At 44.2% G+C, this 26,517-nt stretch overlaps 1 protein-coding gene across 1 annotated transcript in view; it reads left to right on the forward strand.

Moving 5' to 3' along the window:
- PKD1 (polycystin 1, transient receptor potential channel interacting) overlaps positions 1–26,517 on the forward strand; it is a 372,995-nt gene that overhangs the window by 310,451 nt on the left and 36,027 nt on the right. The window contains exons 33-38 of the mRNA XM_069209747.1: positions 2,019–2,224; positions 3,556–3,631; positions 6,064–6,182; positions 10,160–10,362; positions 18,643–18,837; positions 22,582–22,721. Of these exons, the coding sequence (XP_069065848.1) occupies positions 2,019–2,224; positions 3,556–3,631; positions 6,064–6,182; positions 10,160–10,362; positions 18,643–18,837; positions 22,582–22,721 (939 nt within the window). The remainder of the gene's footprint in view (positions 1–2,018; positions 2,225–3,555; positions 3,632–6,063; positions 6,183–10,159; positions 10,363–18,642; positions 18,838–22,581; positions 22,722–26,517) is intronic.

Consider the following 26,517-nt stretch of genomic DNA (forward strand, 5'->3'; position numbering starts at 1 on the left):
GGTTTCAAGAATCACATTTAAAAATAATTTATAGCACATGTAAATATGTTTATCAATTCCATACCCATCCAGCCAACAGTTATTTATTTAATAAACCCATTAATTCCTTTGCATTGTACTGAGAAGAAGCACATACGTGCTCGAGACCCTCAAGTATGAAATGTGTACACAGAGTCTCTGTTGCACCTTGCTATATGTGTCTCATGTCCATCCCAGTTGTGATGTCATGGAGTTCCCATCAGTTCCACTTGTGATGTCATGGAACCTTGACTGACCATTGGTTCTGTTCAGGGTGGTCGGCCAGAGAGACCTGGACTGAGGTTCTGCAAACTGGTGGTGATTTCTTGTGGTTTTGTTTCACTGATAATTAAATGGTGGTCCTGCTCTTCACCATAAAGGTATTTGCGGAAACTTTAAGATTATGGCATCACCTATGGAAATGGCCATTTCATTCACTTTACACTAGTGACAAGAATCATAGAAACAGAAAAGAGATGTTTAGAAGATGCAGAGAAAGCAGTGAACAAGCTAAAACTTGGGACCACCTAAGCCTTTATGCCATCAGGCGGCCCAGAGAACCGAGAAGCTCCCACAGCACTGAGGAACGAGCTGTGGAGCGGAGCTGCATTATGTCCCTGCAGTTGCACTGACCGACCAAGAAAGAGGAAGTCAAAGCAGAACTGAGTGATTGCCACAGGAGTTACCTTCCAGTAGGGTAGCTGATGTAGGCCGTTGCAAAGCGCTTAATATTCACGCCCCCAGAATCTGCTTATGGCTGGCTCGTGAGAATCCTAGTTCAGGGGGCCAAGAGTTGCTTCAGTGCAGGCTGCCCAAGATCTGCATGAGTAAATAGAAGTTAGAGACATTTCTCCAGTTTTTGTGCAAGTAACCATGGTATGTGGACCGTAGGGGTCAATGCTACTTCATTTAGTGGTTGCAAACATATTCTGCCCACTACACAGCATTTGGTCATTTCTAGATGACATTTGGCCATGATACTCACTAGGGTCCTACACCTGATCACTAAACATTTGAAACCCAACTTAATTGTAAAGTAATCCGTGCATTAAATTTATATTTAGAAACTGTTTAGTAACTATTGTTTATGTACAAGAAGCCTTTTCTGTTTTTGAAAGTGTGGTTTTGTGGTAAGGTGGGTAGACGCAATCTGAAGATTTGGTGCATCGTGTGTTTTGTTTGTGTGAGTATATGACAAAGTATGTGGGTTTGTTATGGTTTGTGACGATGCATGAACGTGAGTTGGATTACTGTATTTTGGATTCATGCCTGTCTTAGTGACTTTTTTTGCTTATATCCTGTACCATTGCACCTGTGTGCCTTAGTTTCAAGATGACTTTATTGTTTATAGATGTGGAGTTCCTTGTGGTTTGCTTTTCTCAGTGTAGGTTTTACTCTCACTTGTTGTATAGTCATTGAGAAGAGCATAACATCTGGTTGTGTGTCTTTTAGCGTTTAGAAGGGTTATGTTGTCTCTTTATTCCTTACTTTACCATGAAAGGAGGGTGGAGTGTGGCACCCTGCTACCTGTGTCTTGTTATTCCAAGGTGTTAAATCATCACCAGTCTTTGCTGTCAACCACACTTGCCATAGAACCTTTGTCTTGTCCTTGGTTATGAGGATGGTGATGATGACAGAGGCCTGGGCTCATTTTCTTCTGTGAGCATCTTAGCTGCTGGTGGGGATCTTTATTGACAACCAAACTGTAATTATATTCTTCATGATAAACCTGTAGTGAGACACCTTTGTACCTACCACTTCTTTCCACGCTTTAGACTTCCCTATTCTGATAATCATCGCAGATCATCCAGACATTTTATCAAATTCATGTAAAGTTACTTGAAATAGAGAAACATCTTGAGACTGAGACATTTATTTATGAAACTAAATGACCTCAAGTGACCATTTTTGCCCCCACTTATCCCGCCGTGGGCATTAGCATCTGGGATGTGCACATCGAGACCTGACGCAAAGGACTCATTGTTTGGTTTGTGTTCTAGTTTAATTAGGTGGCCATCAAACGAGGGGTTGCTCAACTGGCCCGACCTGCTCAGCGATCCCTCCATCATGGGTAGTACCATTCAGAGACTGAAGAGGGGACGAGCCAGCCGTCATCTTGGAATCGATGCCCCTGTCCCCAGCATGGAGGAGGATAGTGTTTCATTTGCAGTCACCCAGGCTCAAAGCAGATTCTTGTTGGCTTCAGGTAAGAGCAGAACTCCACAAAGACAACCTTAATATCTTGCCTCTTGGAAGGAATATTGGTTTCAAATGAAAAAAAGTTTTCTTTGTGTGTTTGATGTAACTCCCTTAGTGGCCAAGGGTATGCCCAAACATTAGTCCCTAGTTAACTAAGACTACAAGCCTGAAACCGGTCTGGGGATTCTTATGTTCTCTCCTGGAGAGAGCTTCAGCTGGGGTTGAGAATGGACTTTTTCTAGGAGGAGCAGGGTCTGCACTGATTTGCATATAGCGGGTTTCTGTCTAGAGTGCGCCAGTGGACGAAAAAAGGGTTGGAATTCAACTCAGAGTGATTGCCAGTGGTTTAGACTACGTACAAGCACGCCTCCAAATTTTTGTGTGTTTTATATAATGCACTGAGGGCCAGATCTACAAGGCTCTAGCGCCTCCTTGTGCCACATAAGCATCATTTTATTTTACACTAATGTGGCTCAATGAGACAAAAATCCCTGCGCCATATTTACAAAGTGGCGCAGTGCATGCATTGTGCCACTTTGCGACTTCTTGCAGCACATTATGCCTGCACCAGGCATAATATATGCAAGGGTGTGTTCCGGCGTTAGGGGGCCCGCAAAAATGGCACAATGAAATTTACAAGATTTCATGGCACCAGTCTTGGTGTATTTTGAACGCCTGCTCAAAGTAGGCGTTAAAAGGATGCACTCAATGAAATCAGTGGGCCTCCTTGCACTTTGCTGCACTAGCGTCATCATTTTTTACGCTAGTGTAGCAAAGCACCAAAATTGCATAAAAAATGATGAGACTATTGGCCTAACGTGTGCCATGCTCCGTCGGATTGTAAATACGGCACAACCATGGTGTCGTTAGGAGGCAGTGGGGGGACGGGTGCAGGAAATCTGGAACATCAATACTGATGCGCCAGATTCTTGTAAATTTGGGCCTAAGAGTCCAAGGGAATGTCCAGAAGTGGTTACCTTGCTCACTGTGCCCCAAGATCCAATTTATACCTCATGTATGAGGCCAAACAAGACTAAAACCAGTTTGGGTTGCTTGTATTGCCTTCTGGAGGAGATTTTGCATAGCTGTTTGCGATGAACAACACCCATGAAGATTAGGATCGGGACTGATTCGACTATTGGTTACCCTGAGTGATTGCCAGTCCTTAGACTTCTCGCAAGCGTTCCTCCCGTCCCTCTGTATGTGCACAAACACACTGCTCATCATCGCCTGTTATTTGTGTTCCCTTGGATTTTTGTGTACGTCTCATACTATTATTTATCCTGGAGTTACTACTAAAAGCCATCCTGTTTTTCTAATAGTGCGATTGCTTTACAGATGGAGCAAGTGCATTATCAGCTCCCCATGAGCTGGGGCTTTACACGCGGACTGAAACACACCTGCTGACGGGATTGTAAGTACACGTTACTTTGATTGAAATATGCTCAAATAAATTGGCAATAGCTTTTTCTGGGACTAGTCACATTGGTATTTGGATACATAATTTCAGGTTAAGTGCGCAAAACAGTCCTTTTGCAAAAATAAATACCTTCCTCTAATTCACAGATCTGTGAATAGAGAAATTTTGCAATGGGAAGGCAGCACACCCTTATTTATTAGGGATGCTGAGGAAAAGGTAACTTGACAGACAAAATATGTTCCCCATGAAGAAGCAAAAAAATGTAAATCTGCAAATGCATGTTTGCATCACATTTCTGTACGCAGAATGTTTCACTTGGTGAAAACGTTACTTCTGGAAAACTATGACTGACTACTTTATGTTTTTTGGGGAAATATCCCGGCATTCTTTGTGAGACCCCTAAGTCACTCAATAGTTTCAAATGTAGAGCAATCTAATGGAAGTCGATCAAACCTTTTTCCATATATTTCCATATTTTTTGTGAATTGGACCTTACTGAGAAGCGCAAAATACTAAAGAAAGAAAGAAAGCGAAATAAAGTGAGCATGAAATAAAAGCAGTATTAGAAAAATTGGTATATTTTAGAAAATATTTGAGTCAAAGTATAGACTACTCCAGGGTCACTGGGTTCTAGACTTGGTGTATTCATTTAAAAAATATATATAGTGACCCATTCACCAGGCTGGTAGTGGTGTATGCAGAGGAAGTTAAGACATGAGTAATTGGAAATGGGCACCTATGCATACATATACAGTGGTGAGATTTGTGACTGCAGGACTCTGGGGTGAGGAAAAAGTCTGCACAGTGTCAATGTGCCTATGCTGCCAATGGAACACATTATTTACTCTCTTAGTCGTTTTAAGCCCAGATTTATGGGCTTTTGACGCAAGACGGTACATCAAGTTACTTTGCTGTGCTGGCCCGTGTCAAAAGGAAAAGGCAGGAAAATGGCGCATTTGTGTCCTTTCCTACTGTGCTGGCACTGTTTTGGCAACCGAGCACCAAAGCAGGCACCCTTGCACCATGGTGCAAGTGTGTCTGTGTTGTAGGCAGGATTGTGTTTGTGCAGCATGGGGCACCTCCCTGCGTATAAAACAATCCTTGGAGGCTCTTTTGTCTTTCTGTGTTTGCTGCAAGGGTGTCTGCGCCGTAGGCAGGATTGTTTTAGAGCAGGATGGGGCACCTTCCTGCATATAAAACAATCCTGGGAGGCTCTTTCCTCCTTTTATGTTTGCTGTAGAATGCAGCACAGATAGAAAGGGGAAAAAACGAGGAGAACTAAAGATATTTCTCCTGGTTGACTCCCCTGGGGAGGTGTAAGGTTTGGTGGAGTTATCCCTAGGTTCAAAGGCTGATGTAAATCTGGGGATGCATCAGAATCCATGGGTGTTGCATTGGAACACCCACAACACCCATGGAATGCCTCCCCATGCAGAGTAAGGCAACACAGCAATTTGCGCTGGCTCGCCTTCCTCCCTATCTATGGGGCCATTCAAAGCCACGCGAAGATATGGTTGTAAGGTTTGCACAGACCTTGCTTCACTAAAAGTGACGCCGAGGTGGCGCAAACCTCTCATAAATATGCCCGCCAGTGTGGACCATAGCTGAACTATGTGGCTAAGAAAAAAAGGGAGCAAATCTACCTGATGCCTATTGGGTCACTTCCACTGTTTCTCAGGACTTAATACCAATGTCCAATATTAAGTACTGTCACTCTGCCATTTTGGAGGCTATGGGGTTAAGTTTGAGTGTTTTTTTTTTTTTAGAAATGAATCCTTTTATAAATTGGTGTCAATGAAACAATACAAGTGCTCCAGATTTTAAAAAAATATCACTTTCTTCATATAGCTGGTAGTTCACATTTCAGTACAAAAATAGTTTTTAGCCAGATTATCCTAAATTTTCCTTCCTGCCAACTTGCCAAGAGAACAACTAACCTAGCCCCATACCACTCCCTGCCAGACAGTAGGTGAAGGGTCGCCATCAATGCAACACATGGACATACCTAGATCTAGAAGAAAGGCTGGTGTGTTTTCCTCTTTAGTCTTTTTCCATCCCTGAAACTACTTTGGCCCTCAGTTAGTGTGGTTGAAAATGTGATGAATGTGCACTAAATGTATTGTCAAACACTTACTGCTTTTGTTTGATTTACAGGTATGTGTTAGTATTGCATTTCCAAAAGTGCTATTACCACATTTCAAATGTTCTCATTTAACAACATAGAATGGAAACAAGCTTTCTTATACAACCAGCAAAAGACTTACAGGAACTCAGCACAAACAAATGCATAAAACTTGCAGAAACTGTATATCTATGTACTATTTCCCATTTGAAGAGTGAGTGAAGCGGTTGCTGACAGTTCACTAGAGTGCAGTATACCTGAGCTCCTGGCAGGACTTGCGCTAACGTGATGTTTTAACTTCCAGGGCAGGGGTGTTTACTGACAAGACGGAAACCATTGCAATGCAGAAATTAAATGAGAAAGGGCAGAGCTTAAAGTCAACAGCTCGAGAGGTGTCACGTTCCGCTAAGTCAACAAGAACAGGTAAGTTGGTCAACATGCCATAAAAATAGTGATCCACTGTTACCTGTGCCATGGACTACTGTCTGGTCTGGTTGCCTATATGGCCACCACATTCTCAGCTTTCATTGCTGTAGACTGCTTCAGAAACCGCTTCTCTATCACAATTAGCCTTTATATGTTTACATAGGCAAACAGTGCAACCATTGGTCATCTCCTAAAGAAGAAAATCACCATATGTATCATTTTAATTGCTGCACTCCTCCTGCACACATCTAGGTTTGGTGCTGAATTTTGTTCTCAATGATGCCAATGGAGGCAAACTATATCTGGCTGAAGAGCCCTAACTAGGGCAAAACCGGTCCTGGGTTGCTTGTGTTCCAGTTCAGGCAGGTCCTGGCTTGGCAGTTTGGGTGGGTTGTTCTCATAAGGAGCTGGGTCAAGACTGATTTACATATGACAGGGTCCACACTGAGGTGGCAGAGTGCAAACTAAAGATGGATAGAGAGTAATTACCAGTGTCTGAGATTAATTCAAGCATTCCATCTGTCACTCTTGTATACGTCAGCTAATTCTATGAAGGGAACCATTCACACAGGCCATGGACACCTAAACATGTAACACATGAAAAATTACTGTGAACTAAAGCAGTTCTGTTATTTAAGACTGAACATATTTACGGACCCTCTCCCAGGAGTATAGATCAAAAGGCCTGTCCCTCTGCATTGTTTATCTATCTGCCACCAACCACCAATCTCCGGATGGCGTGGTAATGGATGATTAATTACTGGTAATCTTCATGACCCTGAACCCTAGTATTAGTCAAATCTAAGGAGTCATTGGATGTCAAAATTTAAGGCTGTATTGACTCTCTTCACCACCATCTCCAATTTCTTTGTGTATTAAGACAGCAGAGGATGCTATTGCAGAGAGCATCATGCCTTGAGATGATAACTCTGCCACCAAGGAATCCACCCTGAATTCAGAAGGCAAATCCTCTGCACAATCAAAACGTAGTGCTTAAGTCTTGTTATGGATCAGGGAAATGAATGACTTTGACTCTGACCACAGCACTATGAAGAGTAAGAGACTCTGGTTCCTTTCTCTACTAAGCAGCTACTTCTCTAGCCTGACAAACAGCAGTCATTGCTTGCTGCACCATGTGTTGAAATATCCCCCAAAGAAGGACCTCTTTGTGGGGTTTTTGAGGAATTCCCTCTTCAGCAGCAGATGATAAATAGGAATACTCAACGACATGTCCTGTTTTTATTGCAGCCTTTCTAGGTTGGCCCATGGTTCTGTAGCCTGCACACACTTAACACCAAACCTATGACCCTTGCACAGGAAGAATGCTATTTGCTTTATTCAGTTGAAAAGGAATGAAGTATCTCTTCTGAGTTAAGTCTTGTGGCACTGCGGCGTTTCAAGAATCAAGCACTGGTGACAGCCTCGCTCAGCATAAAATGTGCTATGAATTACTCAACACCCGCCAAATCATATGCCCTAATGACATAATATAACAAGCATTTGCAATGCAACGGGTCTCGCATTTGCTCGAGTTAGAGCTATTAATGTTCTAAACTCCTAACCGGACTTTTCTTGGCAGACAAATTACAAGAAAAAAAACACAGCGCAATCACGCTATGTAAAATGCAGCGCGATCGCGTTGAAATTGAAAACGGAAAAACCAAGCACGATCGCGCTATGTAAACCCCAGCGCGATTGCGCTGCATGGAAAATAAAATGATAAAGTAGTCTGGAATCCATGCTGAAAACATCGAGCCTTGAATGATTTCAGTAGTTTACCGGTGCTGTGTAGTTGGGCTAAACACCGGAAAAGGCATGACTTATGCATGCCTTTCACAAATGAAAGCAAGCGGATTTTAAAATGCAAGCCCACAAACCATTGAAAGTGACTGGCGTGACATGGGCGTGGTTAGAAGCCCAAAGAGAGATTACTGCATGGGAAGGAGCACTTTGCGCTCGCCCATAAAAAGGGAGAATCCAAGTAGGCAGAAAATAAAAACTGCAAGTGCAGTTTAAATCAGATTGCGCCAGACTTCCTCCATACTGGAGAACCAGTCTGCATTGTTCTTTCTTAAAGTCACTTGACATTGTCTTTTTAATATTAAGATTACTGCAGCATATTCTCGGGAACATAGCAATAACTCAGTAGAAATAAAGGAAACATCTTATCTTCTGTACAGTCAGTCTCATGTCAGAGAATCGAAAAGCTGGAAGTAAGTAGGCTGGCTTTCACCTTAGTTGTGAGGGCTGCTATTTTTAGCTATTATTGGTAAATGATGTCTGTGGGTAGCAGCAATTATTCACAAAATAAGGATTGGGACGAGGAGGTAATTAGTAATGACCTCCCTTCACTAGCAGTGAGGTGCATCCTCTTTGGTGTCCATCTATTCAGCACCGGCTTCTGCTCTGCTGTGGGAGCATAAATAGATGTAAATCACCGCCAATGGGTCTGGCTATGTTGAGATGTATGGGGAAATACAGAGGCAGCCAGAAAGCAGAATGAAAGGGCATAATTTACATGTAATGTTGGAAAATGTTTCTCTAAAGAGGAATGCTTGCACATATTTGCTGAATCGCACCCATCCACAACATATCACGTTTTGGCGTGGAGCAGTTGTTCCTTCACATCAAACCAGAAGGGCACTTGTTTTTTTATATGTCAATAATAACAGCATTTCAATCATTGCCCTACTCATTAGGGTCGAGTGCGCGCAAGAGCTCTGGCCCCTGTTGTAATCTCTCTGCTGGGCTTTTAATCACGCTCATCATTTTGGTTTGTTTGTGGGCTTGCCTTTTAAAATTTGCTTAATTTCATTAGTGAATGGCATGCATATGTCATGCCTTTTCCGGTGTTTAGCCCTCCTCGAGAGCACCAGTAAACTACTGAAAACATACAAGGCTCTGTGTTTTCTGAATGGCTTCTGCAGTATTTCTTTTTATTTCCTACACAGCGCGATCGCGCTGGGCAGTAGTCTGCTTTGCATGACATCGACCCTGTTACATGGATAATTCTACTTTTGCCAGTTACATGGATAACTGCGCTTTTGCCGATACGTTTCACTGCAAGTGAACTTCTGTTTCCTATAGTGTGTCTCCATCACGCTCATGGCGACCGTCGGCTCGCATATGTGAAACTGTTTTACTTTTCATTATCAGTTTATGTGGCAATAAAAGTCCAGTTAGGAGGTTACAACGCTAATAGCTCTAACTCGAGCCAATGCGAGACCCCTTGCATTGCAAGTGCTTGTTTTTTTAACTGTGAAATCTGTCACATTAAGCAGTTGGCTTCCTATAGAACCAAATGTTTCTCTAAAACTTAAGTTGGGAAAAATCTTAAAGTTGCAAGCTGAGCAAATATTGAAACAATGCTGATTACATAGACAAATCTCATGATCTGGAAAGAATTTCATGGCCTTTCTTTTCACAAAATGAATGGCCGTTCAGCAGTATCTCTTCCTTCCTCCTTCAAGATCCCCTCCACAAATGCACCCAGATCCAGACAATTGCAAGTAGAGGGGGTATATCTGATTCACCAAATAATAAACTCCAGCCGTGTTGTCAGAATGGCCATCAAACTTGCAGATACCCCTGAATGAACTTTAGCATATGTAAACTGGCTTTATACATATTTATTTTCAGTATCATGAAAATCAGACTAGATTCCCCTATCTGGTGGTGCAGTGAGCCAATACCTTAATACAAAGTTACACATTTAATAGATTTAGGTCCTTATGTATCAATGTATTTTCTTGAGACACATAATAAGTTTAACCCTTTGATACATCAGGTCCATTCTTTCTTGTTTCAGCTCATTTACTGTCTGTCAGCAATGTCTGTTATAAACATTTTTATAGTTGAGGGAGTGCTTGTGAGGTAATGGCATGTATCAGTGCTAAACATATGTCCCTCTTCAGAAAGAATGGAATGCAAGCATATAAAGTCTCACACTAACCTTGTCTATTTTCCTTCTGTAGTTCTCAGCGATGCGTTCCGGAAGCGTCTTTTTCCATCCTGGTGCACGCACCTAGCACACACTCTGAGCTTTCTTCTCTTTGCTACCTGCATTGGGGTCTCCATCTGGATCGGGGTGGGCTTCCCCTCCAGTGTTGGGCTGATGTGGCTCATCTCTGGGATATTCAGTTTTCTTTCGTCTTTCCTGCTCTTGGAACCAGTGAAGGTAAGGCTATGACAAAACTTGGGTATTTTGAGCTAAAGGAATAACCTAAGTGGATTCCTGTTAGGGTAACAGCATGAATGCTATGGCAAGAAGTGATGCTAGCACTTTATAAAGTTAGTTTAGCATCTGTGGTTCTCCCTGAATGGAGGATATGTATTTCCTCACATGTAACCCTGGGACCCACATCTTGCTGTCAGTCAGTTTAGTCTTGGAGTACAAGCATGATAAGCTGAACTGACCACTAAAGGCATCCCTGAGAAATGTTTCTTTGAATTTTACCTGCATATAGTGTAAAGCGAACTTAGCAAGCCTGACAGTGGCTACCCTGGCTTGGGAGGTTCACCTCCAAGGAAATGTTTTAAAAATATTATTTCAAATTGTTATTTTTTTCCCAGAATAGTGTTACAGTTATATTCTCTACAGTGACCTAGGTTTTACACTGAGCTCTGAGGAGATGCTCATAAAATATTCCAATAATGCAGGGCCTGGCAAAGTGCACAATTTCTCTACTGCAGCGAATTAAGTGATGTATGTGCCAATAAATGTAATTTGTGCCTTTTCATCAGGGCTACTTGGACTGAGGCCTTCCTCTACCCTGGCCTCTCTGTCTCCACAAACTGTCAAGTTTCCTCTGTGTCTCACCCAGGACAGTGAATTTTCAGTGTGTCCTCTCTTATCAATCTTCTAAAAAACAAGCAAAAGGACACCTACACATCAATAGATATATACTGCATATGGCCCTTTATCTAACATACATATTTCAATTTTCTCCATCCGTTTGAAATTGCATAGTTTCTAATTTTTTACCAAATGGTGTTCGAGTGTGAAGCGTTGTAGATTATATAAATCAAAAGGTTCCCTGTTCAGGAATGGGTGGCAGCATCAACATATTCTATCCACACAAAAAGGACTGCAGCAGTGTGGCAGAAAAGTTAGATCTTAATGTAGCACATATCACAATAATACCAATAACTTGCTTTGTTCGATGGCATGTGTAGCTGTAGATACACATGCCTTGCATAAGTCCGCCATCTAGTGTTGGGCTCGGAGTGTTACAAGTTGTTTTCTTCGAATACGTTTTTCGAGTCACGAGATCAAGTGACTCCTCCACCAGCTGATAATGCACATGGGCATCGAGTCCTTTGTTAGATTGTTTTCTTTCCGCTGTCGTATTTGGACATGTTTCCTCTCGCTCTGGTAGATCTCAGTTCGGTACTATCTGAATTTTTCTATTCTTTCTCTAAACGCTGGTAACGTTTTTCGATCACGTTTTCTAACTATATTCGATCCGATTGAATCGTCAGGAACGATTAAATGCCATTTTGGGCCACCGTGCCCTTCTCGGGCCTACTTCGACACAGGCTGATGGATCGGACTCCATTTCGCTTTTGCCTTTGTTACCACGCCAAGTTCCCATACACCGACCAACACCCAGTGTGCAACTTCTGCCTGTCTCCCGATCACAAGGAGGAAACCTGTGAGGCGTGTCGATCCTTCCAGCCCAAGAAAACTCTGTGGGATCGAAGAGCACGTTGGTTGGAGATGGCATCCAAGTCGTCGTAACAAACGCCTGACATTTTTGGAGAGGAGCAAGCGCAGACTGCAGTTTCCATCACGGATTTTGATTTCGTCCGATACTCCGATGGGGATAGCCAATTGCCAGCGGCACAGAACATGAGTTCGCCAGCCTCTTCCCATCACCAAAAACCATCCAAAAAGACATCACAAATGGTCTTGGGTCCACCACTGCTTGCCGGCCATCGTCTGACCCGAAAGATACATCTCAATGACCAACCCTCAGTTTCTGCACCGAAAAAGACCAAGATAAATTTGTCGTCCACCGAACAGCGCTCAATACCTGTTTCGGGATCGACTCAAAGAGTGGAGGCTTCCACCTCGGAGCCGAAACATGCAACATCCATTTCGGAGCTGACATTCTCGGCCCGATTAAAACACTCGATCTCCAAACTTTCTGAGCTAAAACCTGTGGGGAAGAAATGTGCTTCAACTGCAGAAGAATCTTCAGAGATAAGTCCCATACTTGAAGTGATGGATGATAAACAGCACAAAATCCAAATCAATAAAGATACTGGAAGGATTATTGCTTCTCCTCCTTCTAAAACTAAGAGGAAATTATCTTTCCAAGAGACTTTAGAAGCTGGGCCTTCACCTGCGAAAATATTCAAGCACCAGGAGAAACCAAAGGCAGTACCTCAGCCTTTACCACCACATTCTCCTTTGCTTCCCACTTCTCTACCACCTGATACTCCACCACCACTACCCTCACCTACACAATTTTCTCCGCAATCACCTGTTTCTTCATATGGGGATGAGTTGGGTAACACTCCTTACAATGTAGACCCTTGGGATTTGTATGACCCAGACCCTATTCCATCTAATGATCCTGATTTATACCCCACTAGGCCTTCTCCACCTGAAGATACCACTGCCTATAATCAGGTAATTGCTAGGGCAGCTGCATATCACAATGTACAGTCACACTCGGATCCCATAGAGGATGATTTTTGATTTAACACACTATCCTCTACGCACAAGGAGTATCAATGCCTGCCAAAGCTCCCAGGCATGCTTAAGCATGCAGATGATATTTTTAAAGAGCCAGTGAACGCTAGGGTACTTACACCAAGGGTGGAAGAAAATACAAGGCTGCACCATCAGATCCACTCTTTATCAGACAGCAATTGCAACCTGATTCTATTGTTGTTAGTGCAGCAAGAAAAAGGGCAAATAGTCAGTCCACCGAGGAAGCTCCTTTCCCGATAAAGAAAGCCGCAAGTTTGAAGCAGCAGGGAAGAGAGTGGCAACTCAAGCTGCAAGTCACTGGAGAACTGCCAACTCCCTGGCTCTTTTAGCCAGCTATGATAGAGCCCATTGGGATGAAATGGAGGAGTTCCCACAATATGTCCCACAGAACACCAAAAAAAGAGCACAGCAAATAGTTACTGAGGGACAGGCTAACTCCAACAACCAAATTAGATCTGCCCTAGATGCAGCAGACACTGCAGCTCAGGGATATTAACACTAGTGTTATCATCAGAAGGCATGCATAGTTGCGAACTTCAGGATTCAAACCTGAGATACTGAGGCTGTACTCAATATGCGTTTTAATAAACAGCAATTATTTGGGCCACAGATGGAAACCACCATAGAAAAATTTAAAAGGACTCTGAAACAGCTAAGGCTATGGGTGCCCTTTATGCAAAACCTGCTCAGGGTAATTTTCGTAGGCCCCAGTTCAGAGGTGGTTCTAAACCATCAACATCAGAGCCCTCTACGTCCCAACAAAAGCAGGGACAACAATATTTCACCAGAGGGTCTTTCAGAGGATCCTACAAGGGGAACAACTGTAGAGGTAGAGGTAAATCCACCGCCACAAGGGGTGCCTCCGCCTCATCCAAACAGTGACTTTCTACGCATCCCCACACAGTAAACATCTCCTGTGGGAGGAAGACTGCAATATTTCTGCCAATATTGGCACAACATTACATCAGATCAATAGGTGCTGTTAATGATCCAGAATGGTTATTGCCTAGAACTCATCTCTACTCCACCAAAAATTCCCCCTCACTTGCACAGACTTTCTCTAGAACACCTCAATTTGTTACAACAAGAAGTATAATCACTTCTACTCAAAGGTGCAATATAGGTGGTACCTATACCTCAACAAGGGACAGGAGTATATTCTCTATACTTCCTTATACCAAAAAAGGATGGTACTCTCAGACCAATCTTAGATCTCAGACCCCTCAATCAGTACATTCTCTCAGAGCATTTCCATATGGTCACTCAACAGTATCTGGGAGCAATTCTGAATACTCAGCATTAGCGTACCCAAACCCACAGAGAATTCAAGCTTTCCACAATCTCATATCTCAACTACAACACAATCAAACTTACACAGTAAGGTTTATCATGAAACTGTTGGGAATGATGGCATCATGCATAGCAATAGTACCCAATGCACGTCTAAACATGAGACCCCTACAATAGTGTCTCTCGCAACAATGGTCTCGGGCACAGGTTCAACTTCACGATCTAGTGCTGTTGGAACACCAAACTTACAGCCCTCTGCAATGGTGGAATCACACCAACTTATCAAAAGGGCGGCCATTTGAGGACCCTGTGCCACAGACCATAATGACCACCGATGCATCAATGACAGGATGGGGAGCCCATCACAACAATCTTACTATACAGGGAGAATGGGACTCAATTCAACAAGTTTACCACATAAATCACTTGGAATTGCTAGCAGTGTACCTAGCTCTCAAAGCATTCCAACCACAGATGACACAGACAACAGTATTGATAAGAACAGACGATATGACAACAATGTATTATCTGCAAAAACAGGAGGGACACACTCTTCTCAATTGTCCCTCTTCTAGCACAGACAATTTGGAAATGGGCAATTCACAATCACATTCAGATACTAGCAGATTATATTGCAGGGATACACAACCAACTAGCGGACCTCTTAAGCAGGATGCAGCAACAAATACATGAATGGGAAATACATGAATGGGAGATTCACCCACTAGTGATTCAACAGTACTTTCATATGTGGGGAACACCAGACGTAGACCTCTTCGCAACAAGCGAAAACACATAGGCCCTCATTTCAACATTGGCGGGCGGCAAGCGCCGCCCGCCAAGTTGAAACCGCCGAGCAGCCGCCTATGCGGCCACACTCCAGCGGGGTCTATTTGGAGATGCCCGCTGGGCCAGTTGCACCAGTCGCGCTTTTCACTGTCTGCTATGCAGACAGTGAAAAGCTCCATGGGGCCGTGGCAGAGGGCCCTTGCACTGCCCATGCCAATGGCATGGGCAATGCAGGGGCCCCCAGGGGCCCCGCGACTCCCCTTTCTATCAGCCTTTTCATGGCGGTTAATACCACCATGAAAAGGCTGGCAGGAGGGGGACTCGTAATATATATAATCACTAAAGGTGTGGGGTAGTAGGCACTGAGGGTAGGACTAGGTTAGTCTTTATTCAGTGTCCGGTATTAGTTAGGTTGCTTTAAATCCTAAGACGGGAAAATCATGGTTGGAAAATGTCCAAGCAAGGGGGTGCTGTGTTGTCATACAGGAGTAGTGGGGAATTTCCTTTACGGACTAGGTGGTCTCACACACATAATAGTGTCTTGCTTCATCATTTGACCACCTAGCCCCACCCAAGTAAGATGATACTACTTGGGCGGACTCGACCTCTTGGTTAAAAGAACCAGAGGGAGTGCTGAAATTAAACTAACTGGATAGTTACAGTGATCCAGAAAGGGTGAATAATAAAATTACCGAACATGTCACCAGTAGCTATTGCTAATTTTAATGGTGGTGCATGCTGGTAAGACTAAGAATAAGGGGGGGAAAAAGGCTCGTTAGAGAATAATGTCTCCTGGTGTCTAAAAAGAGATACATAAGACCAACATGTTTCTGCCCTCACTGAGTGCTGGTGGGTCAGGGGCATTCGTCAGGGTCAGAGCACACGTAGTAAGTGGGGTGCTCAAAGTGAGTAATGGATGGCCTACCTGAACAGGTAGTTCACGGTGGGGTAGGCCCCGAAGAGGGGGGGCGAATTGCCTCTGGTCTGGCTAGTGCCGGGGGGGGGGGGGGTTTCCCTTGTAGTCACACTCACTCCAAAGGGAATACCATGGGGGGTACCTACATGCCGGAGCCAGGCCGCTCAATGGCATGGGCAATGCAGGGGCCCCCAGGGGTCCCGCGACTCCCCTTTCTATCAGCCTTTTCATGGCGGTTAATACCACCATGAAAAGGCTGGCAGGAGGGGGACTCGTAATATCCTGGGCAGCGCTGCCCTGGGGGATTACAACCGCCCGGGACAAAAGTGACGTGACGTAATGCCCGAGTTTGTACTGCCAGCCTGTTGGCGGTACAAACTCCAAAACAGCCCTGGCGGTCTTTGACCGCCATGGTTGTAATGAGGGCCATAATGTCCTCCGCATCCAGGTACCCACACCCTCAATCCAAGGGCAATGCTCTATGGATCAACTGGTCAGGGATATTTCCTTACGCTATTCCCCCTCCCCCACTAATTTCATTTCTGGTCAACAAGATTCATCACACCTTCCATACTATAATACTCCTAGCTCCCACGTGGGCACGTCAACACTGCTACACAACACTATTGGATCTCTCTGCAGTACCACATCACAGGCTCCTAAACAGACCCGACCTATTGACTCAAAACAGAGGTCAAATCAGGCATCCCAATCCCAGTATGCTCAACTTGGCGATTTGGCTCCTGAGGTCATAGAGTTTGGATATCTACACCTTCCATCAGAATGTATAGACATTCTAAGGGAAGCACACAAACCTACAGAGAGTGCTATGCAGCTAAATGGAAATGTTTTGCATACTACTGTCAACCCAAAAACATTGATCCACGTAAAGCTTCACTACAGGATAGTGGCTGTTATTTGCTTCACTTACAAAAAGCAAATCTGGCATACTCATCCATTAAATTAGTTTAACAGCAATATCAGCTTACCTCCAAAACAGACAGTTGTATGGGTCCACCATTTGAACCCATGCATTCTTGCGCTCTCCAATTTCTCTCATGGAAGGATGCTTTTCTAGTAGCAATTATTTCTTTAAGGAGAGTTAGTGAAATCCAAACATTCACTTTAGAAGAACAATTCTTCCAAATTCACATGAAAAAAAATAGTACTTAGGACACACCCAAAATTCCTACCCAAAGTGGTTTCACCATTTCACACCAATCAATCAGTAGAATTGCCAGTCTTCTTTCCACAGCCAGATTCCGTTGCCGAAAGAGCTCTTCACATTCTTGATGTCAAAAGAGCTCTCGTGTATTACCTAGATAGAACAAAAGACTTCAGAAAATCTAAGCAACTTTTTGTAGCGTTTCAGCAACCTCATTAGGGTAATCCTATTTCAAAACAGGGATTAGCTAGAGGAATAGTAAAGTGTATTCAAACTTGCTATCTTAAAGCTAAAAGACAGCTGTTAATAACTTCTAAAGCACATTCTACTAGAAAGAAAGCAGCATTCATGGCATTCTTAGGAAATATACCAATGGCAGACATATGCAAAGCAGGCACATGGTCCACACCACACACATTTACTAAACACTACTGTGTGGTTGTGTTATCTTGCCAACAGGCAAATGTTGCTCGAGCAGTGCTTAAAACACTGTTTCAAGCTACTCCAACTCCTACAGGCTAGCCACCGCTTTCTTTAGGAGGGGGCTTCTTTTCAGTCTATGCAAAGCATGTGTATCTGCAGCTACACATGCCATCAAACGGAAAATGTCACCTACTCAGTAGACATCTGTTCGTGGCATGTAGTGCTGCAGATTCACATTCGCCCTCCCTCCTCCCCAGAAGCCTGTAGCCGTTGTTGTACTTTTTTTATGTAAATATGTATGTTCAATGGCATCTGTAGCTGCAGATACACATGCTATGCACAGGTCCTACCATCTAGTGTTGAGCTCGGAATGTTACAAGTTGTTTTTCTTCAAAGAAAAACAACTTGTAACATTCCGAGCCCAACACTAGATGGCAGGACCTGTGCATAGCATATGAATCTGCAGCGGAACATGCCACGAACAGATGTACACTGGGTAAGTGACATTTTCCATACATTGCATGGACATCTTCTTTTCTTACTATATATATATACATTTCTTCACTCCTTACTTCACCCTCCTGCGGGAAAACAATCTAACAAAGGACTCAATGCCGATGAGCATTATCACCGAGAGGAGGAGTCACTCGAACTCGATCTTGTGACCCGAAAAATATTCTTTGAAGAAAAACAACTTGTAACACTCCAAGCCCCACACTAGATAGCAGACTTATGCAAAGCATGTGAATCTGCAGTACTACATGCCACGAACAGATGTCTACTGGGTAAGTGAGATTTTCCTTACATATCATTTCGTACCACTTGTCTGCCTCCTTCAATCATTGTAAATAGCAGTCATTTCCGACTTGCTGATTTAATGGTGGTCAGTTCATTGACCTAAAATGAATGGAAGGCCAAGTCTTCTTTGCCGGGATTCACACTCATAGCCATTATATAACTGCATAACTCATTAGTGAGCGTTTAACACATCAAGCCATCTTATGAAAAGCTATGTTTCAATACAATGAGAGAAATGCAACTGAAGTGGAGGAGTTGAATCAAGATCAACTTGAGCCATTAAAGGGTGGTTAACACGTGTGCAGACGTACTGTGGGTATCAAAACAAGTGATAACCTCACGTCTGTTTTTCCAGGTTCTGTTTGAAGCTCTTTACTTTGCCTTGGTTGCAAAGCGCCTCCACCCAGAGGAGGATGACACACTAGTGGAGAGCCCACTGGTGCAGCACGTTTCTGAGAAAGTCAACAAGGTCCGTCCGCCACAGGGGTTTGCCCTTTTTCAAGCCAAGGAGGAGGCCAAGAAGGTGAAACGGCTGCACAGGATGCTGAAGGTACACCAACATATGAATATATGTCTTGTGCTTTATGTTATATACCATTGTGTGGCTGATGTGATTTAAGAAGTAACATAGTATATCTGTGTATGCCATATTATATGATATGGTACTTGTTATTGTTTATGATATATTGAGTTGTGTTATGTTAAGTTTATGGTGCAACAAATGGGATATTTTCATGCCTTCAGGACTTGTCTGATATTTCACACTCACTGCTGCTTGCCCTGTTTGGAGTCTTAACTGCAGCTATGTTAATGCTACAAGTAGTCACACAGTATCCGATGTTGGTTTGCAGTAGTCGTAGGCTGCACCAATTGGGGATTTCCAGAGTACCTTAGAAAGCCTCTTTAATGTATGTAGAGATTTTGTGCTGTTTCTTCTCCTTTAGCGTCCGGATGAGTTTTCTGTTTCCTGAGTATTTAACACCTGTCAGAGCAGTGTTGCAGATGCCCTATTGTTGTAAATGAGAAACAGCAGAAACAGGTGCCTCTTGGCCTTCCCCGAGGAACCACAGCTCAGAAGTAATGATGTCTATCAGCACAAGGACCCTTCCTTAGAAACCGGAGAGCAGAGGTACAGATGCCTATGTGTCCCAAGACCCTTCTGCAATAAACAGGAAGTAACTGATGGCCAGGCATTTGAAAGAACAGTAGCTGATGTAGGGATTTAATTTACTCATTCAATTCTGGCCTCGAGGCTCCTGTAGTGTGTCCTATGACGGTATTGTATCTACTTCCATGAAACCTTTTAGTTGTTTTTAATTCATTTTACACTTACAGTAGGACATTGGATTTTGGTATCCACCTCATATGTTTTCCTCAGAGTGAAAGGCTGTGTATTCTTACCTATGCCTCGGTGCTCTTGATAAAATATTCCTGTGCGAACCAAATCTGCTTGAACTCTTGGGATGATTTGTGGTTCAAACTTGAGTTTTGATTTTTATCTCCTTTCAGTATGCAGGATACAGGCAGGGTGTGACACATTTCATTTTACATATGTTGCAAACATTTTATTTCAATATAAAAAAATAAAAATACTATATTTTTGTCGGGTTACAAAGAGAGGGTGATTGGGAAGGCAGGCTTACATAGACTTCTAATTGCAGAGGTGATGTGTCCTGCCTTTAAAAATTAAAAAGAAGAAGAAAGTATAAAATTAACACAAGCAGTGTGTCCTAAATGATAGTGTTTTAGGACCTATTATAGTCTGTCAAAACAGTCTAAAGCATGTGGCACAAGAAACGCATTTGTTGCATATTTCCGGAAAAGGCTGTCCCATTTTGCTTTTTACACTTTTGCAGCTAGCAGATTCAATTATTTCTCTATTGGCAGATCCTGCTAACAGGATAGAAGCCATCTCGGGTTTGGGTTGGGGGGGGGGACTCTGTGGCAGCTGCTGTTTCTGCCCCTTCTGAGTAGTTGGGCCTCATAATTTCTGCCAGTGCCTTCCCCTCTTGACTCCCCCACGTTACTTGTCCTACAGCACCGTTTTCATGGCTCTTCTGCTCGCTGCCGCCACCCATCCACTATCATTGTGGACCCTGAAAATGTATGCATGTTTAGGTTACATTTTCAGGACATGTGTTTCAAGTGTCCCGGATATGCTTGGATTTTCCTTCCTATAGTGTGTCCAGAACACTTTTCTTTATCTCCATGAGAGACAGGGTGTTCTGCCAGTCTAATCATGGTGGTGATAATCCCGACATAGTTGTTTTATGAAGCACCCTAAGTCGGGTGGTCTGCCCACATCAATGTCAGCTGCTTCAGCACAATCGATTTCATGGAGAAAATTACATCGGCCATCCATTGGGCCTCCCATCTCCCTCGCTTTCTCTAAAGAAAAGGAAAAAAAAGAAAAAACCCTTTGACCAAAACAAAAAAATATTTAGAAGACAATGCATTAGTGCAATCTGTGTTGCAGTACTGTTCCACCAAATAAACACACTCTACAGCTATTAGGACTAAATAGAGTAGTACAGTTTTAGGTATGTCAGTGAGTAGGTTGGCCACTGCATCTCATTTGCAGATCCTGGTTGGTAAACCAATAGGATCTACTCAACTTTTCTTTGTTTGGTTTAATAAGCCCCACTGAGTTATGTAACAATAAAACATTTCGTTCAAAGGCCAAGCAGCAATCCAGTGTGCACCTGTTCCATATAGGTAGAGCTGGTCTAATTATTGATCCAGAGCAGGTTTCTTTATTGGGCTGCTCTAGAGTATAACATTAGCTATACATATACCTTGGCCGCCTAACCGACTGTAAGCAGTGATATCAGTTTATGTCATGAACGTGGTTGTTCATCTTCTATTTTTAACTCTTACAGTTTATATAGCAGAATTCACCCCCTTAGATTTGTTTTATATTGTGCTGTAGCCTTTACCTTGTAACCATTTGTTGATCACCACTATGAAATGTACAAAGGCCCTGCTGTTTACAAAATTAGATCTTCTAAAAGGCAAGTCTCAATCGACTTCCATTTCCCTAAAGTTACAATGCTGATATCATCACCACGAAAATATGTGTGAGTCCCCAGTATACCTTTCTTACATTAATCAGCCTTCCTAGTTCTACACAAAAATCTGTCGACATGATTAAGCTGTTGCAAAAGTGGGGGTAATTTTTATAAATTTGAAGTGTCTGAGACATTTCTATTTGCATACATTTGAGTATAGCTTGAACATTGTCTATAGGCCAGGAACTGTTACTCAAAATAAAATTGTTGGACACCCACCTTCACTAGTGAAATGCATGAAACAAAATTATTGACTTTCATTTCAACTTAGTTATAGTTTTGTTTAGGGAACTTCACAAATGAAATGCGTGTTTTTTTCATTGTAATGTGAAATATCTTTTGCTATACATTGTGCTCATAAGAGGTAGTCACAATTGGTGGTGAATGTATTTAGGCCACCAGAGAACACTAAGGCCCTCATAATAAACATGGCGGTTCAGACCACCATGCCGGCCACGGCGGAAAAGACCGCCCCCGGCATGACGGTTTGAACCGCCATATAATCAACACAGGGAGGGCCACCTGTGGCGGCCCTCCACCACCTCTAGGCTACCGCCGACAGGCAGCCTGATGATGGCGGATAACATTATCCGCTGCCCTCCAGATAATGTACCCTGATTCCCCCAGCCTTTCCCTGGCGGGCCAGGGAAAGGCTGGTGGAATGGGTGCTCCGGGGCCCCCGTGCAGTGCCCCCTTGCACAGGTCACTGCCCATTTACAGGCAGTGATCTGCGTGAAGGGTGCTGCTGCACCCGCCGCACAGCTGCATTGATGGCGGCTCCATGTGGCAATGTCCCGGCCCTGCATTCTGCTGGGCCGGCGGGCGGAAACAATGTTTCCGCCCACCGGCCCAGCAGAATGTTCTTTATGCGGCCGGCGGGTTCCCAGGGGGGCTGGCAGTCAGTGAAATGATCGGCAGCATGAACACAGCGGTAAACACCGTTGTGTTCATAATGACCCCCTAAATGTCTGCTTTACAAAAACATTTAGAATCCTGATGGGTTTCCAGTCTCAATAGCACCAGAAATGGATGGCTGAAAAAGAGACTTTTCTAATAAGAAACTTTTGGAGATTGTCAAAATGTATGTTTTTTCTTACTGTCATTTTAAAATGAATGCTAAACAGAGAACTAGAAATAAAAGATGGCGGTGTATAGGCCCACCATGGTCCAGGACAGTTTGGAAGGGTTTATTTGACCCGTCAATTTCCTCTCTCTTCCCTCTGCAGAAGTTCCTGGTATACATGCTGTTCTTCCTTGTTGTCCTGCTGACTAACTATGGAGACGCCCCCAGGCACAGCAATGTCTTTCTTTTGCAGTCCTCCACCAAGCAAGAACTGGGTAGCGAGAAGTTTCTCCGTATAAAGAGGTACATGTTGATGGTGAAGATGTAACTTTTGACAATCTAGGATATTTCCCCAGTGCTGGGTTGGTAATTTATGAGAAAGCAGATGGTTCAGTGGCTGATAAGTGTTGTGATAGTTATGAAACAGAAGATGTTTCAAGAAAATCTGTAATCCCTAGGTGTGAAATGTGATTTGTGAGATCATTGTGTCTTTCAGCCAATGAGTAAATGTTTGTGTGTCTATCAGGCCTGACAGTATATGATGGCAATAACTACAAAAATGTGTTTTTTTATGTAGTGCTTTAAAACACACATTTCTGAGCCCTATTAATAACAAATGTTACTTTTACCCAATGTATGGTACTGGGTGGCTTAGTCGGCCTTGCAGGTTTTTGCTCTTGTGGCCGTTAGATCACTGCATTTGGCAGTAGTGAATGTTCAGGTCACTGAACCATTCTCCCAACTGCTAGGCCTATATGCCCAGGAAATTAGAAAGCCAGTGCTCACAGAGAGAAAAGTTAGCTTGTAAAGATGGCCTCTCCAGTCCAGATGAAGCCATAAGTGTTATGTGACTGAGCGCAAAGGGAAAGCGTCCACTTATTGTACCAAATTTATGCAAATTGACCTTTTGTCATTGCCCTTATCTCATACCATTTATAACATGTTTTTAAGAGTATGGTGTCCCTCTTTGAATAGGTCTCCCTTAGGTAGCGCATGCGCTGTCTCTTCGAGATGTGCTGTGTCTACTTTATGGGCTTTCAGCACGCCTCCGCTGTTTCATTTGTTCCTTTGTGTGTCTTTGTAAATCTGTTTTTCTTTTTGTGTGGTCAATCGGTCAGTTTTTTTCCTCATTTTGTGGTTTGTTGATGACCATGGTGACTGGCCCTATTGTACAAGTTATTTACCTCAGTAATGAAATATCTGGTAGAGACATATTCTAGTTGCAGATTCCTTACCTTAGAATTTTCTCCCAGGCGTCAGACTGGATCTGGAGATTTTTCTTCGAGCAATACCCTTGCACGTCGGTAGGTGGCGTTGGTTGACTCCGCAGGCGTCACGGTCGCCATGATGACGTCGGGAGCAGTACATAGATGCCGCCGTCGCGCAGTGATGTCAGTTTCTTTTAACCATTTTCCAGCGCAGAGCTGCTAAGAACACTGAGATTGGTGCGCCAGAGCTAAGGACCTGAAAGGGGGAATCCCTGTCCCTAGAAATCAGTTTGCAAGCAGGGAGGATGGGTGGGAGGTAAGGAATCTGCAACTATAATAAGTCTCTACCAGATATTTTGTTACCGAAGGTAAGTAACTTGTACATCTGATAGAGACTTCTAGTTGCAGATTCCTTACCTTAGAACAGATACCCAAGCAATGCCATCCTCAGTGGTGGGCTGCAAACCAAGATCATACTAGAAAGTCCTGCAGGACCGAACGACCAAAGTAGCCGTCTCAACGGACCTGACTATCCAGGCAGTAATGCTTTGCAAACGTATGCAGAGATGCCCACGTAGCTGCCTGACAGATATCCGGGACAGGAACTCCGCGTGCTAACGCAGTGGAAGCAGCAGTTGCTCTGGTGGAATGAGCACGCAACCCTTCCGGAGGTTGCTTCTTAGCCAAAGCGTAGCACATTTTGATGCAAAGAAGCACCCATCGAGAGATGGTACTCTTTTGCACTGCCTTCCCTTTTTTCGCACCCACATAGCCAACGAAGAGTTGATCGTCCACCCGGAAATCTTTAGTACGATTGAGGTAGAATGCCAACGCTCTTTTTGGGTCCAGACTGTGGAGTCTCTCCTCCTCATTGGAAGGATGTGGGGGTGCATAGAAGGTAGGCAAAGTGATGGACTGGCCTACATGAAATGGTGTAACCACCTTAGGAAGGAAGGAAGCTCTAGTGCTTAACACTACTTTGTCAGGGTGTACAGACAAATATGGAGGTTTTGAAGAAAGGTCCGGAAGCTCACTCACCCTGCGAGCAGAGGTGATAGCAACCAGAAAGATAGTTTTGAAGGTGAGGAGCCGCAAGGGACAATTATGAAGAGGCTCAAAGGGGGTACACATCAAATAAGTAAGTACAAGATTAAGATCCCCCTGAGGCATGATAAATGGAGTGGGAGGAAATAAGTGGGTGAGCCCTTTTACTCACAATAGGAGATTTAAACAGTGAGGGCTGATCAGGTAGCCTAAGAAAGGCAGAAATGGCAGATAAATACCATTTAACGGTGCCCAAAGCAGAGAAAGAAAGAATGAACAGAAGAACCTCTGACAGAGGGGCAGAAAGGGGATCAACACATTTGTCGGTACACCATGCCACAAATTGATTCCAACAACAGGCGTATACAGTTTTAGTTGATGGACGTCTGGCTTCCAGGATAACAGTGCAGACTTCGGGTGGAAGGGCAAAAGCCGTCTACTGTTGCCGCTCAATCTCCACGCATGAAGGCAGAGGTCGGACAGGTTTGGGTGCAGAATCGTTCCCTGTTGCTGCGACAGAAGATCCGCCCGAAGAGGCAGTCTGAGTGGAGGATGGATGGACATGCTCAATAGCTCTGGATACCACACTCTTCAAGCCCAGTCCGGAGCCACCAAGATGACTTGGGCCCAGTCGTTTCTGATTTTCTTGAGAACTCTGGGCAGGAGAGGGATAGGCGGAAAGGCGGAAAGGAGGCCGGAGCTCCACTCTAGACGAAAAGCGTCTCCGAGTGAGTGCCGCCTTGGAAACTCCAAGGTGCAAAACAGCTGACATTGCGCGTTCTCTGTGGAGGCGAACAGATCTAACCAAGGCCCTCCCCACTTGTGAAAGAGACCTTGCGCCACCTCTGGATGGAGACGCCATTCGTGATCGACTGTGCGTAGATGGCTGAGTTCGTCTTCTCTGGCGTTGAGAGAGCCCGCCAGATGTTGAACCATCAGGGTAATGCTCTGATGTTCCAGCCATGTCCAGAGGTGTAGTGCCTCCTGACAAAGGGTCCAGGACCCTACCCCGCCCTGTTTGTTGGAGTACCACATGGCAGTAGTATTGTCCATGAACAACTGCACCACTTTCCCTTTGAGAGACAGAAGGAATGCTTTCAACGCAAGCCTGATCGCCCGGAGCTCTAGCAGATTTATATGGAGCCCGACTCCGCCGAGACCAGAGGCCTCTGATCTCCGTCTCTCCCATGTGGCCGCCCCAACCCAGAAGTGACGCATCTGTCACTATAGAGAGATCTGGTTGGGGAAGGTAGGGGGAATCTGCCGTTGACCCAATTTGGATTCGAAAGCCACCACTGCATGTCTTTCGCAGTCTCCTCCGAGATCTGGACCATGTCGGAGAGATTCCCCTGATGCTGCGCCCACTGGAACTTCAGGTCCCACTGCAGAGCCCGCATATGCCATCTGGCATGTGTTACTAGCTGGATGCAGGAGGCCATGAGGCCCAGCAGCCTCAGAGTCAGTCTCACTGAAACCCAAGACCGAGGCTGAAAGATCAGAATCATAGCCTGAATGTCTTGGATTCGCTTTTCGGGAGGATAAGCCCGAAACTGCACTGTGTCCCGAACAGCTCCAATGAAAGGGAGTGTCTGAGAGGGCGTCAGGTGTGACTTCGGCATGTTTATAGTGAACCTCAGCGTGTGCAGGAGGTTCGCCGTAGTCTGAAGGTGGGAGGCGACTGTCTGGGGCGAGTGCGCCTTCAACAGCCAGTAGTCGAGGTAGGGGAAGACTGAGACCCCTAACCTGCGCAGATGAGCTGCAACCACCGCCATCACTTTTGTGAACACCCGAGGGGCGCTGGTAAGGCCGAAGGGGAGCACGGTAAACTGAAAGTGCTCTTGACCTAC

The sequence above is a fragment of the Pleurodeles waltl genome, chromosome 10 (genome assembly GCF_031143425.1).
Source record: "Pleurodeles waltl isolate 20211129_DDA chromosome 10, aPleWal1.hap1.20221129, whole genome shotgun sequence".
Classification (NCBI taxonomy): domain Eukaryota; kingdom Metazoa; phylum Chordata; class Amphibia; order Caudata; family Salamandridae; genus Pleurodeles; species Pleurodeles waltl.